This window comes from Nilaparvata lugens, chromosome X (assembly GCF_014356525.2).
Source record: "Nilaparvata lugens isolate BPH chromosome X, ASM1435652v1, whole genome shotgun sequence".
Taxonomy (NCBI): Eukaryota; Metazoa; Arthropoda; class Insecta; order Hemiptera; family Delphacidae; genus Nilaparvata; species Nilaparvata lugens.
The window spans coordinates 59855533-59874688 of record NC_052518.1 but is presented as its reverse complement, the minus strand read 5'-3'; the positions used below and the strand labels follow the sequence as shown (position 1 = coordinate 59874688).

Sequence of the window (19156 nt, the reverse complement as noted above, 5' to 3'; positions counted from 1 at the left end):
TTACAGTAAATGTGGAAAAAACGAAGTTTATGCCAATAGTTACAAGAAATCAAGCTGATCCAGGCTCACTAACACTAACGATGCATTCTTGTAATAATCCCAGGTCTGCTGGATGTAATTGTAGTATGATTGAGCGCGTTGATCATTACAAATACCTGGGCGTTGTCTTGGATTCCAAGATGAGTTGGGTACAACATGTCCAGTGTGCTAATAATAGGCTCAGGAAGCTGCCTCACACAATTTCAGAGCTTAGTAATGTTCTGAGTGTGGATCAGTGCAAAGTAGTTTACTTTGCCTATGTCCAATCTATAATACTATATGGAATTCTAGCTTGGGGAGGGGCTTCCTCCTCAGTCATTGAGCCTCTTGCAGTCACCCAAAGATCAATTATAAAAACAATTTTGAAGAGACACTTCAGATACCCAACAATACAATTGTTTATCGAATTTCCCATACTGAATGTTAGACAGCTTTTTATTAAATCTTTGTTGATCCATATCAAAAAATACAAAACGGAACTTCTGGGAGGAACAGTTAACCATAGCTACTCAACTCGCCACAGATCCAATTACAGCTTTGAGATACCTCAGCTGACTCACGGCTCTGAATTGACAAATCCTTCATGCCTAGCCCATATCTTGTACAGAAATACAGAAATGTGCCAGGGGTGATTAGGACAGCAGAGGCGTTTAGTTTGGTAGTGCTTAGAAAAAGGGTGGACAGGTGGCTGTACCAGATTGGTTGGGAAGCTTCAGAAGAACTACTCAAATCTCGTTATGCTTGGTGAGCAACACGACTTCAAGGTTTCCAGACAATTGATTGGTATTTATTTTATCATTGATATAACTGGTTTGACTGTTTTGCCTTTCTGGTTTATGCTTTTTTCATTCTCTCTTCTGAGAATTTCTGGAATTCCTGCCACAGCGGTCTTCAATAAAATATTGTTTTTTCTTCTTTATTTATTCTATTAATCAATCAATGTATTAAGTATACTTATTCCTACATTAATATTCCTACATACTCATTCTTAAATATACATCAGCACAATGTTTTATTTATTTTATAATCAGAATATTAATAATAATACATCTACAATACAAGTGTATACTCTATCATTTACTTCTATGAGCAGATTAAGCTTATCTCTATATCTATAAAAGGCTAAGCCCCGACAGACTGAAATCACACCACAGCCCAAACTCCTGAGCCTACAAACTTGAAATTTTGCACAATTGTTTATGATAGCCTCAAAACATCCACTAAGAAAGGATTTTCAGAAATTTGCCCCCCTGAGGGAGCTGGGGCCCCCCAAAGATTTTGTAATTTTTAACCGTCCATTGCACAGCAAAGTCATGAGGAACTTTCTTGTTCAGCTACGAAAAAAAATTTGATCTATGCAGATAAATTCCGACCAGGAGCAGAAAGGGGTCCAGGAGAGGGCATTTTTTGAAAATTTTTATGTAAAATCACACTACAGCTCAAACTAATTGACCTACAGACTTAAAACTCTGCACAAATATTCTTCAAACATGCTAGACGCGCACTAAGAACAGATTTTGAGATATTTTGCCTCTAAGGGATTCAAAGGATGAAAAAGGATCCTATTTAGTAAGGTTATGAACATGTTAAGGTGAAGTTCCATATGGAACTGAGATAATATTGACACATGATATTCTTACATATGTTGTAATCATTGGAAAGCTTAAAATAATTTTATCAATCAGCTGATCGAATTTAATTTTCTGTGGATAGAAAGCGCGAGCTTGCCACGTGTTTGTTCCATTGTTGTATGCTTTCCCAGTTAGGTTTGCGCCTTCTATCAGCTGTATATGGAGTCTCATACATTCTAATTGGTTTGATTAAGGTTTGCGCCTTCTATCAGCTGCATATGGAGTTTGTTGATAATTCTATTTTCAAATTCAAATTTTATTGCAAACAAAAATCACATTGAAAGATTTCTTAATAGACGACAAGATTACAAAAACAAAATTTCAAACATATATATACCTAAATTTTTTTTGTAGCATGGCCAGAAAAAGACAAACTTGAGTACTACCCGTGAGTTCATTCCATATAACTTATATTTTTGTGTTAATATTTTGTGAACAAAAAGTACGAGTTGATGAGAGATGTGAGTAATTTCTTATATTTGATCTAAATGGTTATTCATATTGTAGTAGTCAGGGTCACTTCAATCAAGGTTTTTTTGTAGCTTATAAATTTCATACGTATTGATTGTCCATAATGTATTCAGTGTCCATAATGGAAGTGATTGAACTACTCAAAATTGATGGCTTACTGGTCCTTCATAGAATTTATAGTATTCCTGGTGATTGAGCCTGTCTTTTTTCAGTGTTGACTATTAATAATAAAGCTTTATTTACAACTAGCTTACCTGGCGAACTTTGTACTGCCAAAAAGTCAATGTATCTCATGTCACACTTTACTTTATTTGGTGAATCATGAATTTTATCTGACAATCAATATTTTCATTTACATCTGAATACGAACTTCCTATGTGCTTAGTCATGCAGCATCCATTATTCCCAAAACATATTCTTCTCAATCAATTGGTAGTAATATCTAACAGTAAAGTGTTGAATAAAAAAGAAAATAGATAGGATAAATCAGTGTTTCAAAGATGAATTCAATGTTTTCATAGTTGTTGATTGTCAATAGATGGTCCAGGAAATATGTGATGTACGTTGAATCACCAGGAATTACATATTCTTTCAATCTTCCATTTCAGGACAAGCTAAGCTGAATTTGAAAAAAAATTGTAAATTATTCTGCCATTAATGAATGCAATATGAACAATTCTCATCCATGAGGTGAATAATTTTTTTCCAACATTTTCCGGTTACTCAATGATAATTATTTGTATAGGACTTAGGAACCATTATCTACAGCTGGTACCAATCAACTACACTTCAACTCCAAACTACCGTTGTAATACCAGTAGCCTACATAATTTATCATAGGGTGACGTGTTTATTACAGCTGGTAACCTTAGATGCTGAATCATATTACCTCAATATGATCTTGAATCATGATCATCTTTCCGTTCTTCGGTAGCCGCTAGGCCGACAATTTCGAAAACATAGGTCTGTAAAATGGATTAATAAATAATCATTATTAGCGTGTAAAGGATAGGAAAATTATGTTTGACGCATCATCATGTCTGAACTACTGGACTAATTAACTTGAAATTTTGCATATAGGCTAGATTCTTAATTAACCAAGGATGGTTATAGGCTTATTTTCAATTATTCAAAACTTTATTACGTCAAGTTTTCAGATTATCAAGTTTGAAAATAGATCCTTGCGAAGCACGGGCTCCTGCTAGTTATGTATAAAGTGGAACTCCCCCCCCCCCTATACACAGAAGGATAGTCTAGTAGGGGGATTCCAAAATATGTTGTATATTGTATTTCTTAGTCGTGTATTATGTTTTTTGGAAATAAACCTAATTGAATTGAATTGAAAGTCAGCCTGGAGATGTGATGAGTGTATTTTCGGTCCTGATAATACTAGTATGGACGCTAAGTTGAACAAAATATTGGAATCTATCACTGATCTGCGTACTGAGCTTATTAATCTGTTTGAGCCTAAGATTGTAGCACTTGAAACTGACGTCAATTCTTTAAAAAAGAGTACTGAGGAAACCAAGTTAAAATTCGAAAAACTCTCTAAAGAACGCGATGAGAAGTATATCGAGTTGGAAACGGCCGTTACAGAGCTTGAAAAAAGCAATTCCCAGCTACGAGATGAGGTTAATTTCCTACAGCAGAGGTCTAGGATTGAAAACTTAGAAATTGGGGGTGTACCACGAACTGAAAAGGAGAACATTTATGATATATTAGGGGCTGTTGCTAAGACGATTGGAGTCGCGTTTGGACAGGAGGACATTTCTATAGCTCATAGGGTGCCAAACGCTAAGGGTGGTAGTAATATAATAGTCAAATTTGTTGCAAGAAGAGTAAAGATTTCGTGGCTCAAAGCGGCGAAGAAGAAAAAAGACATTAATTCAAATGATCCTGGCTTAGGGCTTCCTGGATCTTCTGTGTACATCAATGATCATCTGTCTCCTTACAATAAACAGCTTCTTGGGAAGGCTAAAGAGCTAAAAAAAGGAGAAGCTTGAATTTGTCCGGGTCGAGAGTGGGAAAATATTTTTGAGGAAAGATGCTGCGTCCCCAGCCAAGCAAATAGTGCGGGAGGCCTCTCTTGATAAGTTTATTCAGGGTTAAAGTAGTTTTGGAGTTTCTTTGAGTATATCTAACTCACCTCTGTTGAGGATATCGAATTGCGAGTGTTAAATATTTTTTAAATAATGGTAATATGCTTGAATAATTTATTTTTCCTTAAAAAAACTTATTTTTTTCTTATTATATGTACGGATCTATATAGCATTCAATTTATCTATTTGATTCTGAACTTTTGTTGCTTTGTATCCTCGAGGAAGAGGTGTTTTTATTTTTTTTCGTGAAAATGCTAGGACTATACTTTTGTTTTTCTTATTATTTGTTTCATTTATATCTATTTTTTCTTGTTGCTAATTAAGGATTTAATCCATGCCAGTGTTGCAATATTGCCAGTATTGCAATATATTTATGTGGTTAGTTGAATTATTTTTTGATCTATGAAAGTTTGTTTTGTAATTTTCAAATTTATTATGCAAATGAAAGTGTTAGAATTGCTAATCTGCTATTCACAAATCTATTTTTAAATATAATCGAATGAAAACATGGCATAGCATAAATAATACTCTTTCATTCCTATGGTTTTCTTGATAAAAATATTTTAAATCCAATTAGAATAATTCTCATACTTGGATTATAATCAATGAATAGATGGTGCAACAAAAATATATGAACAATATCAAATATTAAACATTCCTAAATCACAGTAATCTTTCATTTTAATCTATTCTTAAGTATTTTGCTGGAGGTATATTAATCTTATCATCTCATCCTTGTTTGACACTTCTTATCTGAATTATATCTTCTTATAAATTGATATGAATTACGCTGGTCTATAGCTCTATCTATTCAAACTTATCAAAATTTTATAATGAATTATCAATATTTGAAATATAAAAGTTACAATGAAATGTTTAAAACATTGAACAAAAATTGCGTTCACGAATCTCTTAATTTATAATTATTATTGCACAATTTTTCATCCTACATGTTTATTGAGTACTCAAGGCTACCTTGTGTTTTTATCCCATGGTTCTTTTATCCTTTTTTGACAGGGCAATTCAAGCCGTTCAGGCTCTGGTAGATTTTTCTATCCGTTTGAATATTCAATTTTTATCTTATGTAGATTTATTATGAGTTAATGTATTCTTTGAATCTATAAATAATTTTGTATTGTACCTATATTCTATTGTGGGTGCTGACACACATGTTGAAGAGAATCAAGTTTTTCTTTTTCACCTCCTTTGTGTCTTTTGATCATTTCATTTTCTTTTTCTATATGCTATTTCTTATTTTATTTGAGTGTGTGAGTGTGTGTGTGTAAATGATATTCCAATGAAGGTGAATGAATTTGATATTCATTTTGAATTTCTGGTGTGCCACCTAATCTCTAATATCAAATATTGTTTGTATTCTATGAATTACGATGGAGGATGATAATAGTTGTATCTTGTTGAGTTCTATTGATGAAGTTAATATTTCTCATATTTCATCAGGTCATAATTTTCCAGTATTGTGGGAGAGCTCGTAGCGATAGGTTGTGTAGCCGATTAGTCTAGTGTAGTGTAGAAAAGTAAAGTCAGCAGTTAGTTCGATTAGAACTAACTCGCGACGGATAAATTTTTCGGATATCTTTGCAAGCGAAGCAGAAATTGGTCGATTGTGTTTTCAACGAGGCCGTTTTTGTGAACCGCGTTCGCACGCGTGCGCGAGTGCTATTCGAGTGTTTCAGACAATATGTTTCGATAAACGCGAATAATGTCAGATAAACAACTAATCCGTCTACCCAAATTCTTGGCGCCAGAGTTTGAAGAAGAAGAAGAAGAAGAAGAAGAAGAAGAAGAAGAAGAAGAAGAAGAAGAAGAAGAAACTGTGCCTACGAAAATGGAGGAATCATCTAATGCTGCTGATTGTTCATCAATTGCTGACGATTGTTCACCAAATAAGTACATTAGAATCAACAAACTCAAATCAGCAACAGAGCAGATCCTATATAATGCCTGGAAGGAGACTGAGCTGAAGTGGAAGAAATCTGAGGAAGAAAAACAACAGTTAATCAAGAGAATTGAAAATCTTGAAGCTTTGTGTTCAGGAGGTAGTACGTCACACAAAGCTACGGATAATCGAGAAAAATCATCTTCATCAAACCAGGTTATATATGAAACCGATGACGACACTCTAGCAGAAGAAACTGAGTGGGTTAGAGCTCGCAATAAGCAATCTTCAAAGGAGAGGAAGCTTGAATTCCCCTCCGATTGATTCATCCCGTCATGACATTCAAAATCAGTCAGATGTTGCACAACATGGATCATCGGTTGCAGAAAATTTTCCAGTTAAGAGCAAAAAGATTCCACCCCTTCCACCAGTGATAGTGGAAAACGTAAAATCTTTTCAAAAAGTATATGAGGAGATAACAAAATTTGCCAGTAAGGAAACTTTTAATTTCAAAGTAATGACTGGAAAATAAATTCATTGAAAATAAATTTTCAGTCAGAAAAAGATTTCAGAGAAGCAACAAAATGGTTGAATGAAGCAAAATACTCATGGTACTCGTAAGAGAACAAACAAACGAGACCAATAAGAGTGATGGCCAAGAAACTGCATAGCACTTGCCAACCAGAAAGCATAGTTGCTGACCTCAAAAATAGAGGTTTCAAGATAATGAATGCTGTAAATAAATTAAAATGGAAGACCAAGGAGCCACTTGACATGTTTATTCTTTCTTTTAGCACTGAAGAAGATGTGGAAAGAGTATAATATGAAATAAAATATATAATGGGATGCAAAGTGGAGATTGAGTCATTGGTTTCATCTAGATTAGTGCCCCAATGTAAAAAATGTCAAGGTTTTGGGCACACACAGAAATATTATAACAGAGAGCCAACATGTGTGAAGTGTGCTGGGAAGCACAGCACAATCAGCTGCACAAAATCGAAGGAGTCTGAGCCTAAATGCGTCCACTGTGGAGGAAAGCATCCATCAAACTACAGAGGATGTAGTGTAGTTGTAGAACTACAGAAAATAAAAAATCAACGACAACGAAAAACCAATGTTTAGAAGACTGTTGAAGAAAAGAAACCCAACAAAAAGCCTGAAAAGGAGGAGCAGAAGGGATTGAACAACCAGCCTGCAAAAGGAGCATTCAAGAGCAGCACCTCCTCCATCACAAATCCGAACAAGAGCTACTCTGAAGCCGTGTCTTCAAAGAAGAAGAAAGCACAACAAGAAAGTATGAGTGGTATCCTGAACATCATCTTGGAGAAGCTTATAAAACAGGAGTCGATGTTGACTGTATTTGAGCAAAGACTAAGTGAAATAGAAATAAACCAAAGTCATTGAATCTCTAAGAAGAAATGAGCCAGCAATTGAGAATAATAACATGGAATGCAGATGGCCTTCAACAGAGACAAGCAGAATTAATAGCAGTACTTCAAATTAAGAGAATAGATGTATGTTCAATCTCTGAGACTCACTTCACAACCCAGTAATACCTGAGATTCAGAGGCTACAAGTTGTATCATACTTCTCATCCCCAAAATAAAGCTAGAGGTGGAAGTGCAATAATAATCAGAGATTGTCTGAAGCATTATGAAAACTCACCTATTCAAACAGAAGAAATGCAAGTGACAACAGTTACAGTGGAAACTAGAAGATTTCAATTTATTGTAGCAGCCATTTACAGTCCTCCAAGACACAATATAACCAATGAAGTTCACAAGAATGTATTCGATCACCTAGGAAACAGATTCATCATAGGTGGGGATTTTAATGCAAAACATATAAGTTGGGGCTCAAGATTGAACTCTCAAAAAGGAAGACAGCTATTTCAAGCTATAAATGATAGGCAATGCTCAGTAATGTCATCAAATAGACCCACATATTGGCCAACTGATAGAAATAAATTACCAGATTTGATAGATTTATTTGTAATCAGGAATTTATCATTAAACTACATGGAAATAGAAGATTGTGAAGACCTGGTCAAATTACAATAAAAAAAATAATAATTTTACGATCTTCCATCAAAACATACAAGGTATAAGCAGAAATTTTGATAAGTTTGTCACATATATTAGTTGCTGGAAAGTGAGGCCAGCTATTATATCGTTGACTGAGGTGTGGTTGGATACAGATGAGCAGGTGTCCCAGTATTATATTGATGGCTATGAATCTTGTTCAAGTATTTCCTCCTTCACAAGAGCCACCGGCTTGATTGTTTTTTTCTCGACTGAATTAGTTGGTTTCAACTGCAGTGTAAAGGAATGTGAGTTGGATGGTGTGGACGCTCTTTATCTTCAGTGCACCTTATCGAACTATAAATTCAATCTAATCGTTCTTTATCGATGGCATGGCTTTGAATGCGATAGATTCCTTACCAGTCTTGACACTATTTCAAACATTCCTTCGTCTTGTGATACTGTCATAATAGGAGATGTTAATATCAACATTTTGGCGACTGGTGATAATAGAGTTGATGATTACTTAGAAGTTCTCAGTTACTACGGTTTTGAATCGATTATAGACATACCTACTAGAGTAACAGAGACAACATCAACTTGCATTGATCACGTATTTATGAGATCACAAAATTTTTCACATTTTCAAAAATGTGCAGTTATTGAGGATTTAATTGGTGATCATAGAGCTATAACATTGACAATTCGCGCTAACCTAGATAATAGTAGTAGGAATTCTTGTAAAGAAAAATACAAAATCGACTTAGACAAACCGAATAATTTCCTCCTGTCTCATGATTGGGGTGGTGTTTTCTTGAGTAATTATGTTAACTATAAATTTGATAAATTTATTGATGTATTTAAAAATTATATTGATTGTTCAAAGGTGAGAGTCGAATGCAAAATAAAATCAATGAATTTGAAGAAACTCAAACCATGGATAACTGATGGTCTGTGTGCAGCAATCCACTCGCGTGATTATTTAAAATAATGAAAGAAACCCTGATAACTTAAGATTAAGAGATAACTTCAAAACCTTTTCTAGAAAAATAAAAAAATGGATTAAAATTGAAAAAATAAAGTATTATTCATCATTAAATCTAATGCCTCCATGGCAAAAATGGCAAGTTATGAATAAGCTGTGTGGAAATCCGAAAAAATGTAAACCCCTAAAAGAATTAAAAATAGAACACAGGGATGAAATTGTTAGTGATGCAAAAAGATTATCAAATCTTTTTAATGAGTTTTTTAAGCATTGGAAGAGATGTCGCTGCTAATTCTAATCGTGGAGCTGATAACATGGACTATCATAATATCTTCAAGGAAACTAATCAGCAGAAGTCTATATTCCTTGAAGCTGTTACCTATGATGAGCTCTTAGTTTACATTAGAGGATCAGAAAATGGTAAATCTTGTGGGGATGACTGTATACCTTCTGGATTATTGAAGAATGTTGCGCTGGCCATAGTACCAATTCTAGTTGATATTTTCAATTGTAGTCTCTCTACAGGGGTGTTTTCTTCTGGGATGAAGCTAGCGAGAGTGGTGCCAGTTTTCAAGTCGGGTTCTCGATTGAAGTTGAACAATTATAGACCTATATCCCTGCTGTCAGTATTTTCAAAGTTGTTGGAGAAGATAATGAAAAGGAGACTTCTAGAATTTCTTGATTCATGTAATTTTTTCTATAGTATGTGTGTGTGTGTGTGTGTTTGTGTGTGTGTGTGTGTGTGTGTCAAAACCAATTTGGCTTTCGTGAATGTATGAATACAGAAATGGCTCATGAAAGGTTTATGGCAGTTGTTTTCTCTGGTCTCAACTTCAGGCCAGCACGCCGTGTGCAGGACTGTTTCTAGATATAAAAAAGGCATTTGACACAGTGAACCATTCGATCTTGTTAAATAAATTGAATAATGCTGGCATCAGGGGCGTGGCTCATGACTGGTTCTTGTCCTATTTGAAAGACAGACAACAATGTGTAGCCATTGGAGGTGTGAAGAGAAGAGGTTCAGGTAGTGGACTGTGGTGTACCACGGGGATCAGTCCTTGGGCCAATCTTGTTCCTCATTTTTATTAATGATCTCTATTCGTTCAGGTTCTCTGGTATGCCTATCTTTTGCAGATGACACTGCATTGGCATATTGTGATATGGATGGCCCCAATTTGGTAAGATTAATGCAGGATGATTTGAAGAAGCTGTTGCTCTGGTTCAAACACAATAAGATTCAGCTCAATCTTTCGAAGACTAAATACAATCAAGCTGTTTACATTATCAACATCATGGACATTGCCTTCTGCACTGAAGTTTCATAGTAGTTGTGCGCGTGATGACTGTGACTGTGAGGTGGTTGGTCAAACTGACTCATTGAATTATTTGGGTGTGATTGATAACGAAAAGCTGACTTGGTCCCATCATATTACTAATATAAAAAGCCATCTGCTGTTAATACTGAGGAAGTTATACTTTTTGAATAAATTTTTCCCTATGAGTCTCCTGAGGCAGCTATATTTTGCACTTGTCGATTCAAAAATCAGCTATGGTATAAATTGTAGGGGCTCCACTTACATTAGTCACTTGAAGCCCTTAATAACTATACAAAAATCCATAGTTCGTGCCATCAAGAAGGAGGGTAGATATGAACATTCTTTTCCTATCTTTCAGAGTCTCAGATGCTTGCCTCTCAGATATATCTTTGTTTTCAAGGTATTGTATATGTTTTATGTTATGTCTGGAAACTGTGGTCATGCGTTGTTCAGGGATGTTCCTAGTTATCAAACTAGGAGAGTGACATCTGATTTACTGAGACTTCCTAAATCGTATACCACTTGTTTCCAGAAATCGTTTGTATTTCTCGGCCCTGAGTTTTTTAACAATATTCCTCTTGAAATTAAGAGAACACAAAATCGACTTGTTTTTAAAACAAAAGTTCTTGGATAGCTTAGAGGTCTTATGCCTGACTATCTAGAGACCTTATTCAATGTGGTTTCTTAGTTAAAATACTCTGATAATGGTGGCTATGCATTGGGAAAATGAGCTGGAATTAGAAAGTGAGCATGGTTAGTGTGAATGTGTGAGTGTTTAGTTGCTAATTTTTCTTTCTCTCTTCTTTTTATATTTTTCTACTTATAAATTCAAGAATTATCAGATATTCATTCCTGCTCGCAGACGTAGAGTTTTGTACTCTCAGCAAGCAGTATTTTCCTATCCAAATTCACAAATAAGTCCTGGTTTAGCATGTTCGAATTCTTGTCTGAAGCTATTGTTCAATAAATTAGACTTTTATGTAATTTATAAATTATTAACTTATTACTCTAATATTGTTAAGCTGTATGATTTTTTTCTCATAATTTGTAAATATTGTGAATTGGATTGAATAACATTTGAATTTGAATTTGAACTATAGGTTGCATTAGCAACAAGTCGTCGTTGTTGAAGGTTGAGTCGGGTGTGCCACAAGGCTCGATACTTGGTCCTTTCTTATTTTTGGTTGCGATCAATGACATTTCAGCTTTCATCAAGACTGATACAAATTTGTATGCATTAAATTGTATTGCACAAATTGGTATGATAATACCATTTTCTTTAAGCTGAACAGTGATCTGAACAGTCTAATCCAGGGAAGCAAACACACTATGGAAAAAGCATCTCTATGATTCAATGCAAGCTTTGTTCTTAATAACAGTAAAACTGAGCAACTTAATTTCAATCTAAAGAGAGACTTGCAGTAAATAATTCAGCAATTGTGGAATTTTTACGGATTCATTTGGACTCAAAGCTCACAAAATTTCTTAATAGTTTTGAGATCACAGGACAGAAACTGTTCAACAAACTGACTGTCTTCCCATTTATGTTATGTATAACAAAGGATATTCAAACAAAAGATTTATAACTTTGTTGAAGTTCTGACACTGTGCTAATTGTAAATATTTGAAAAAGCACTTACTTTTGTTGGAGTATTGAGGAATGCATTTCACTCCTGAAGAGGAGCTTCATCAGCCTGACACCAGGGGCGCTTGCTCTTATGGGTTGGACTGTGTGGCCCAAATGTGGGAAAATATTACATTTGATTTGAAGTTAAGTTGATCATTTAATAAGTTGGATTTGTCATAGTGGAGGTGTTTAAAAATTTCATATTGTTCTAGTGTGTCGAGTCTCTGGCTTTTTTGAAGAATGTGTAGGATTTCGATATCTGTTTGTATGTTTTTGTGCCCAAATTAGCTAAACAAATGGATTCACAACTAAGGAAACTGATACCAGTAGACCGGCATCCTGCATATTTAAAAAACAGCTTGTAAATAAAATTAAAGACATTCACATTCCATATAATTCCACTCTAGCATCATTTGATATCAAGAACCTCTACACCAACATCCCAGTAAAAGAAACCATAGCTATTATTGAAAAAATCCTGAACAACAAGAACAATCCTCCAGAACACACCAAAGAGCTAATAGAAATATTAAAAATCATAACATCACAAAATTACTTGACTTATGATCAAAAATATTTCAGTCAAAAAGAGGGCCTTCCAATGGGGACCCCAATCTCTTGTATACTAGCTGAAATTTTCCTGCAACACATGGAAGAAACAAACATATTCAAAAATAAACATGCAGAAAAAATCATTTATTGGAGAAGATATGTTGATGACATAATACTACTCTACAAAGGAAATGCCAGACAATGTGATCAACTCCTCTCAGAATTGAACAAAATACACAAAAACATACATTTCACTGCAGAATATGAAACCAACAATGCCCTAAACTTTCTGGACAACAAACCAAGATTTAGTATTTTCAGAAAGCCCACAATGACAGATACACTCATACATGAAACATCAAATCATCCACCACAACACAAACTTGCTGCCTTTAACTCCAAGATCCATAGACTAATAAGCATTCCACTCACAAAAGAAGATTACCAGACAGAATTGAACACTATAAAATATCTGGCACAAAACAATGGCTACTCATCCAATGTAATAGACAAAATACTTTATAAAATGAAAAACAAGAAACAGAAACCCCCAAATCCCAACAAATATGTCACACTAACATATTTCAATCAAAAATCACAATCCATAGCAAACATATTCAAAAAATCAGGCTACAAAACAGCATTTAGAACCAACAACAACTTGAAAACCCAACTAAAAACACGAAAAATAGACAGCTCACAATTTGAAAAGACAGGAATTTATAAACTGAAATGTAATACATGCTCAAAATTCTGTATTGGACAGACCGGCCGTAGCTTCAAAATAAGATACAATGAGCACATGAAAGCAGTAAATTCAAATTCAGAATCTACATAATTATGCAGAACATTTAATAGCCACAGGACACAATCACAAAAACATACAAACAGATATTGAAATCCTACACATTCTTCAAAAAAGCCAGAGACTCAACACACTAGAACAATATGAAATTTTTAAACACCTCCAACTTATTAAATGATCAACTTAACTTCAAATCGAATGTAATATTCTCCCACATTTTGGCCACACAGTCCAACCCATAAGAGCAAGCGCCCCTGGTGTCAGGCTGATGAAGCTCCTCTTAAGGAGTGAAATTCATTCCTAAATACTCCAACAAAAGTAAGGTTTTTCCAAATATTTCAAATCAAATCAAATCTTTATTTGTCCCAAAAACATAATTACAATGACAAAAATGGTTATAAATGAAAAAAGTAAAATACAATATAAAATGAAAAAGAAAAATACCATTAATAGGATTATACATAACTATATTAAAAACGGGAAGTCCCTGCAAGGTTCGAGGAACCTGAGCGCAGAGGCCGAGTGTTCAATGCTTAACAGTATATGAAAATAATAATGGGATATTATTAAGAAATAGGGAAAAGAAAAAGTGAGTAAGGAAGGGAAGAGAAAGAGCAGAGTGAAGGTATAGGGGAGAGTAAAGAATAGTTGAAGATTACATAAAAAACATGAGAAGTCTTTATACTAAGCTATGAGGAAATTACATTGCCAAAATTACATTGTTCGAGATTATCCATGTATGAATTTCAATTAGCAGTTTTCTATTCAATTTACTAGTGATAAAATGGTTAGGAATAACATTGATGAGCTTTGATACCTGATATAAAAATTGTTTTCTACAAATTGATAAAATAGTATCTTTAATTTGAAAGGTAATAGATGAGGGACGGAGGTTATATGGTGAAACACGCAGGTTGAAAAGATTCATATGTTTATTTATGTAGATGATTAAATTTTTGATGTAAAGCTGCCTGACAGTTAAAACATCTAGCTCACTAAACAGGTAGGTACTCACTTGGATAGAGTCTGGGTTTTCCCAATATAGCTCTTATAATGTGTTTTTGAATTACAAAAAGTTTCTCCAAGTGGTTTGAGTATGTTCCACCCCAAATTTTTATAACAAGTAACACAGTGTCAGAACTTCAACAAAGTTATTATATAGGGTCTAGTGTTTCGTCATGGAAAGCACCTTCAAAAAGATTTATGTTTGGCTAGTATTACATCTGTTTTATAAATTGAATGAATTAGACGAGTGCCTAGTAAATATATGTTAGTATCTATAAGTGTTGGTTTGTCTATTATCTTGTTATCCAAATTTTATTTCTCTTCATTACTCAACTGTGATACTATAGTGGAAATGTCAAACTTGAAAGTATTTATTATTAATTATTATTAACCATTATTTCATCATAATTGTCTATATACTATTTGTAGAAGTGTGTGACTTGAACTTATTGATTTGTTATCTCATATATTGCGTTGTCCATGCTGTAACGGTTTTTGACTGTTAAATTTTATTTATTTAACCAGATTTGATTGTTGTACCATTATTAATCTCTATAGTGAGATTCACTTAAACTTTTTAGCATTATTTATAAATTTCCCAGTCAGCCAATGCTGGCAGTGTAAAGTGAATCTCACTATAGAACACTTGAATTAATGATTTTAATTAATATATTTTGAAAAAGGGTTTTTGTTTTGTATTATTTATTGGAGTTTAAAACAAAATTTTCGATTTAAATTTTATCCATTTCCCATTTGACTTGATTTGTTGACAAAATAACGTAATCTTCACAAAAGTATTTACTTGTTTTACTCTATCATAGTCATAAATATGACTGTTCAATTGTTTGAAAATCATTAAAACTTATTCTATTCTTTTTCAGCTGAACTTCCCTTTCTGGCCAATCTCGAGTCATTCAGATCTCATAGCTCTGTATAATGCATGTGACATGGCATTCCTTTAGAATAGAAAAACGTTGTTCATAATATATGTTACAGTTGAACTGCAAGTTTTTTCGTTAAAACTGATTATGATTTGAAATAGAAAATTAATTACATCACTATTATAATGTATCACATATAGAGCATTTATCGATGTTTTTTCGATAAAAATTATTATGATTTTTTGTCGTACGAATTAATAGAGAATATACATTATAAATACATTTATATACCCTTTATAAATACATTTATATACCCATTACAAATATGAATAATTTTTCATTACTTTTTTCGCCAGAACTGATTGTGATTTGTTTTAATAGGAATTCAAAGAAAAATATTTCTTTGTCTTATCTATACAGTGGCGGCTCCAGGGGGGGGGGAGAGCTTAGAACATTTTAAAATTTCATTTTTGATCCATATAAAAATAAACTCGTGCTTCTTTTAAATTTTCTTGATAAATTAATCAGAAATATCATAAAATATTTGTAGAAATAGAACCTATTTCTTTTTTACATTAGTTGAATCATTACAAACCTATTTTAATAGAATAATAATTAACTTGTACTCAGGAAAAATATAACCAAGTGAATTCTTCTACAGAAAAAAGAAATTGCATTGAACTGGAAGATCATAATCCTGAGGCTTTCTGGGCACTCTCAAAAGGCTCAGAAGGTCAAAGTCAGGGGTATTGAACGACTTTACACAAGTGGGCTTTCAGAGTACCGCACTCGTGTTTTTGCTTTGTATAGAGTACCCCAGAAACCTCGAGATTTTGATGATTATTCTACTTGACTGAAATTTCAGTCTAATAATTTGACCTTCTGAGCCTTGTGAGAGTGCCCAGAAATCCTCAAGATTCTGATCTTCCAGTTCAATGCAAATTTCTGTGCTCTGTAGAATCAACTGAAGTTGACTAGGTACAGAGAAAATTATTCCTGATTCTTTGCCATTAATTTTCTCTTGAAATTATGTATAGAAATCATGTATCATATGACCACCTTCCCATTTAAAAAAATTAAATTGGAATAAAAATGGCGGATCGAAGATAGAGGACAAAAATTTTGAAGCTACAGAAAATTAGGTTTTTGATTTCGAATAGGATCTGAAAGCTACTGTCAAAGTATCCATGTGAAAGAAATATCGAGCTAATCACCCATTAATTGTTTGTTTTTAATGGAATGGAGGTCTCGCTATTTGAACTGAAGATATTTTCAAGACTGCATAAAACAAAAATTTGATTCTGGTATTCTCGATTTAGAAAGGTAGTGTAGTATAATATTCAAAATTAACTAATTTTTTTAATGAACTTTCAAAAAATTAAGTCTCTGTTACGCAGTCTAAAGATGAAAATTAGTTGTATCTCAGTCATATTCAATTTTTTTTCAATTATGAATTTAGCAGTAATAATAGTGCTCAGTAGTTAGAAGAAATAAAATTCTTCTTGAGAATATTAGTAGAGTTTACCGTTGATGAAAACGTGTAGAATATAGTGGAGGTGTTTATCTAGAAAGTCCATCAGTTTACCTACCTCCCCCCCCCACCCGCAGAAACCATCTTGGAGCCACCCATGTTCCATATATCAGATGTCTATTCATAAATAACTTATCAACATTTCTTCAAAGATAAAGTGATCATAATGAAGTATTTTCATTTTCTATTTATTTACTGAAGAATAATAATTCATTTTGAAACTTAGAATGGCATGAGTGCCCGAAACTAGTTGTGTTTATGTAAAATATTACAAAAAGGGTACTAGTATTTTCTATAATAATTAAACTAATCATGATTTGTTGTACAACGAATTGAAAGAGAAAATACATTTATTTACTATTATAACATAATTATAATATGAGTTATTTTTAAAGATTTTTCTTGGCGAAAATAAATATTTTATAATCAATACCTTGTACTATTCATATCTCTGGCGTATGAAACAAATTGTAAAGATTCTTCAAACGCACATTAATAAAAGATTATGATTTATTTCAGAGCACTTTTATATTTTTCAATGTTTTCCCTCCTTCTAATTACTTTCATAAATTTTATCACTGTATGATACTGCCCTCAAATCTTGTATGATACTGTTCTGTAAGATAAGATAAGAGAAGTCATTCCAAAAATTAAGATACCCCAATTTCAATATTTCTAAATTGCCCCTGACTTGAAAAATGCTGACTACAAAAGGAACTAATTTGAACTTTAGATTGGAGACCTGTTTCATAGAAATTTAGAAGTCCTATAATCAATGAGATATTATCCCAAACATTAGATGTTTGTATTACTGAGAGGAGCTATGCAATACTTCCTTAAGTATAGCGTATTGTAGCCTTTTTACATTACTTAAGAATTTGTATAAATCAGGTGCCAGGATCAAAAGCCCGGTTATTGAGTTGAGTTGATTGACTGAGGATGCTGAGGATGCTTACACACACTTACATTAGTTATTTACAGTAAATATTCGAGAAAAGAGAGAAGCTGTACTATTTAATTTTAAGCCTCAGCACCCTCCCATCAGCGTGTTGAAGTCTCCTGGGAGTAATCTGGAGATTGATTGATTAATTGATTAGCTACCTTTATTGAAAACCTAGGTGGACGAGAGAGAGGAGTTCTTTTGTCTTATTTTGAGGAGTTTTGAAATATTATAAAAAAAACTAGAGCTAAAATTCAGCTATTCTATAAAAGCTTCGAACATATTATAGAGACTATGAATAGAAAGAAAAAAAAGAATCACAGTACCCTTTTTGAATTATTTAATCACAACATGTTTCATCATTGATGCCATTTTCAAGTGATATATGTGTATAAGTTTCATATCACTTGAAAATGGCATCAATTTTGAAACATGTTGTGATTAAATAATTCAAAAAGGGTACTGAGACTCTTTATTTTTCTTTCTATTCATATTACAAGTAACCCTATACAGAAAAGAGATATATAGAGACTATATATCTCTGATTTCGCGGGGACAGGTACTTTTACACAACATGAAAAGTTGAAAGGTACCGGTATGGGGTAAAATTCAACTAGTTTACTTTCATACATGGTTTCCATTTGTAAGTTGATAGTTTTGCTAGCATGTGATTATTTGTTAATTTGTGTTAGCATAGACTAGATGTGTTAGCTGAGAGTTGACCTAGGTTATATTAGGTTAGGTTCAACCATCCCAGTTCACGAGTAAATGCCTGGCAAAATGAAGAATTTAAATAATTTGTTAAAAAATTAAAACAAATAAAATTCACGAAAAATACAAATTTTAATGTATGAATGGGGATATTACTCAAGCTAAAACTGTGTACACTTTAGTGTTTACACTTCAAGTTCATTTGTTCCTCAAAACCCTGGAAAACTTCCATCTACCTGGAAAAACAATGAATATTTTTGAATATCTACTATTTCTTTATGAGTGTAATAAACTTGTATGATTAGTTATTTACTTCATGCATATCTACCAGGCACCGTAATATACAGAATGTTTACGAACTGCCTACCAATACTCTAGCTAGGGCATTGTTCCTGGGTAAGAATAGTATATTTTGCACCTAGGGCCGAAAATGAGACTTTTCCGAGGCCGTAGGCCGAGGACTTGAAATGATTGAGAGCCGGTAACATATTCTTGCCCATGGTGCAAACGCTATTTTTCGCCACACAGAAAAAATAAATATATGAGAATAAATGTGTATTAGGCACTTCCGCATCTTAGTTAATCTGAATATTATGAAATTGTTCGAGTATTTTTATTTTTTATTCTGATTTGTCTAAATAACCC

General features: G+C 33.4%; 1 protein-coding gene across 4 annotated transcripts in view; it reads left to right on the top strand.

The window, feature by feature from the left end:
* Window positions 1-17381, top strand: part of LOC111060571 (eyes absent homolog 2) — a 133692-nt gene extending 116311 nt beyond the window's left edge. For all 4 annotated transcript variants that reach the window (XM_039443388.1, XM_039443387.1, XM_039443386.1 and 1 more), the window contains one exon: window positions 15330-17381. In XM_039443388.1, the coding sequence (XP_039299322.1) occupies window positions 15330-15410 (81 nt within the window). In that variant the 3' untranslated portion in view covers window positions 15411-17381. The remainder of the gene's footprint in view (window positions 1-15329) is intronic.
* Window positions 17382-19156: the final 1775 nt, after the last annotated feature.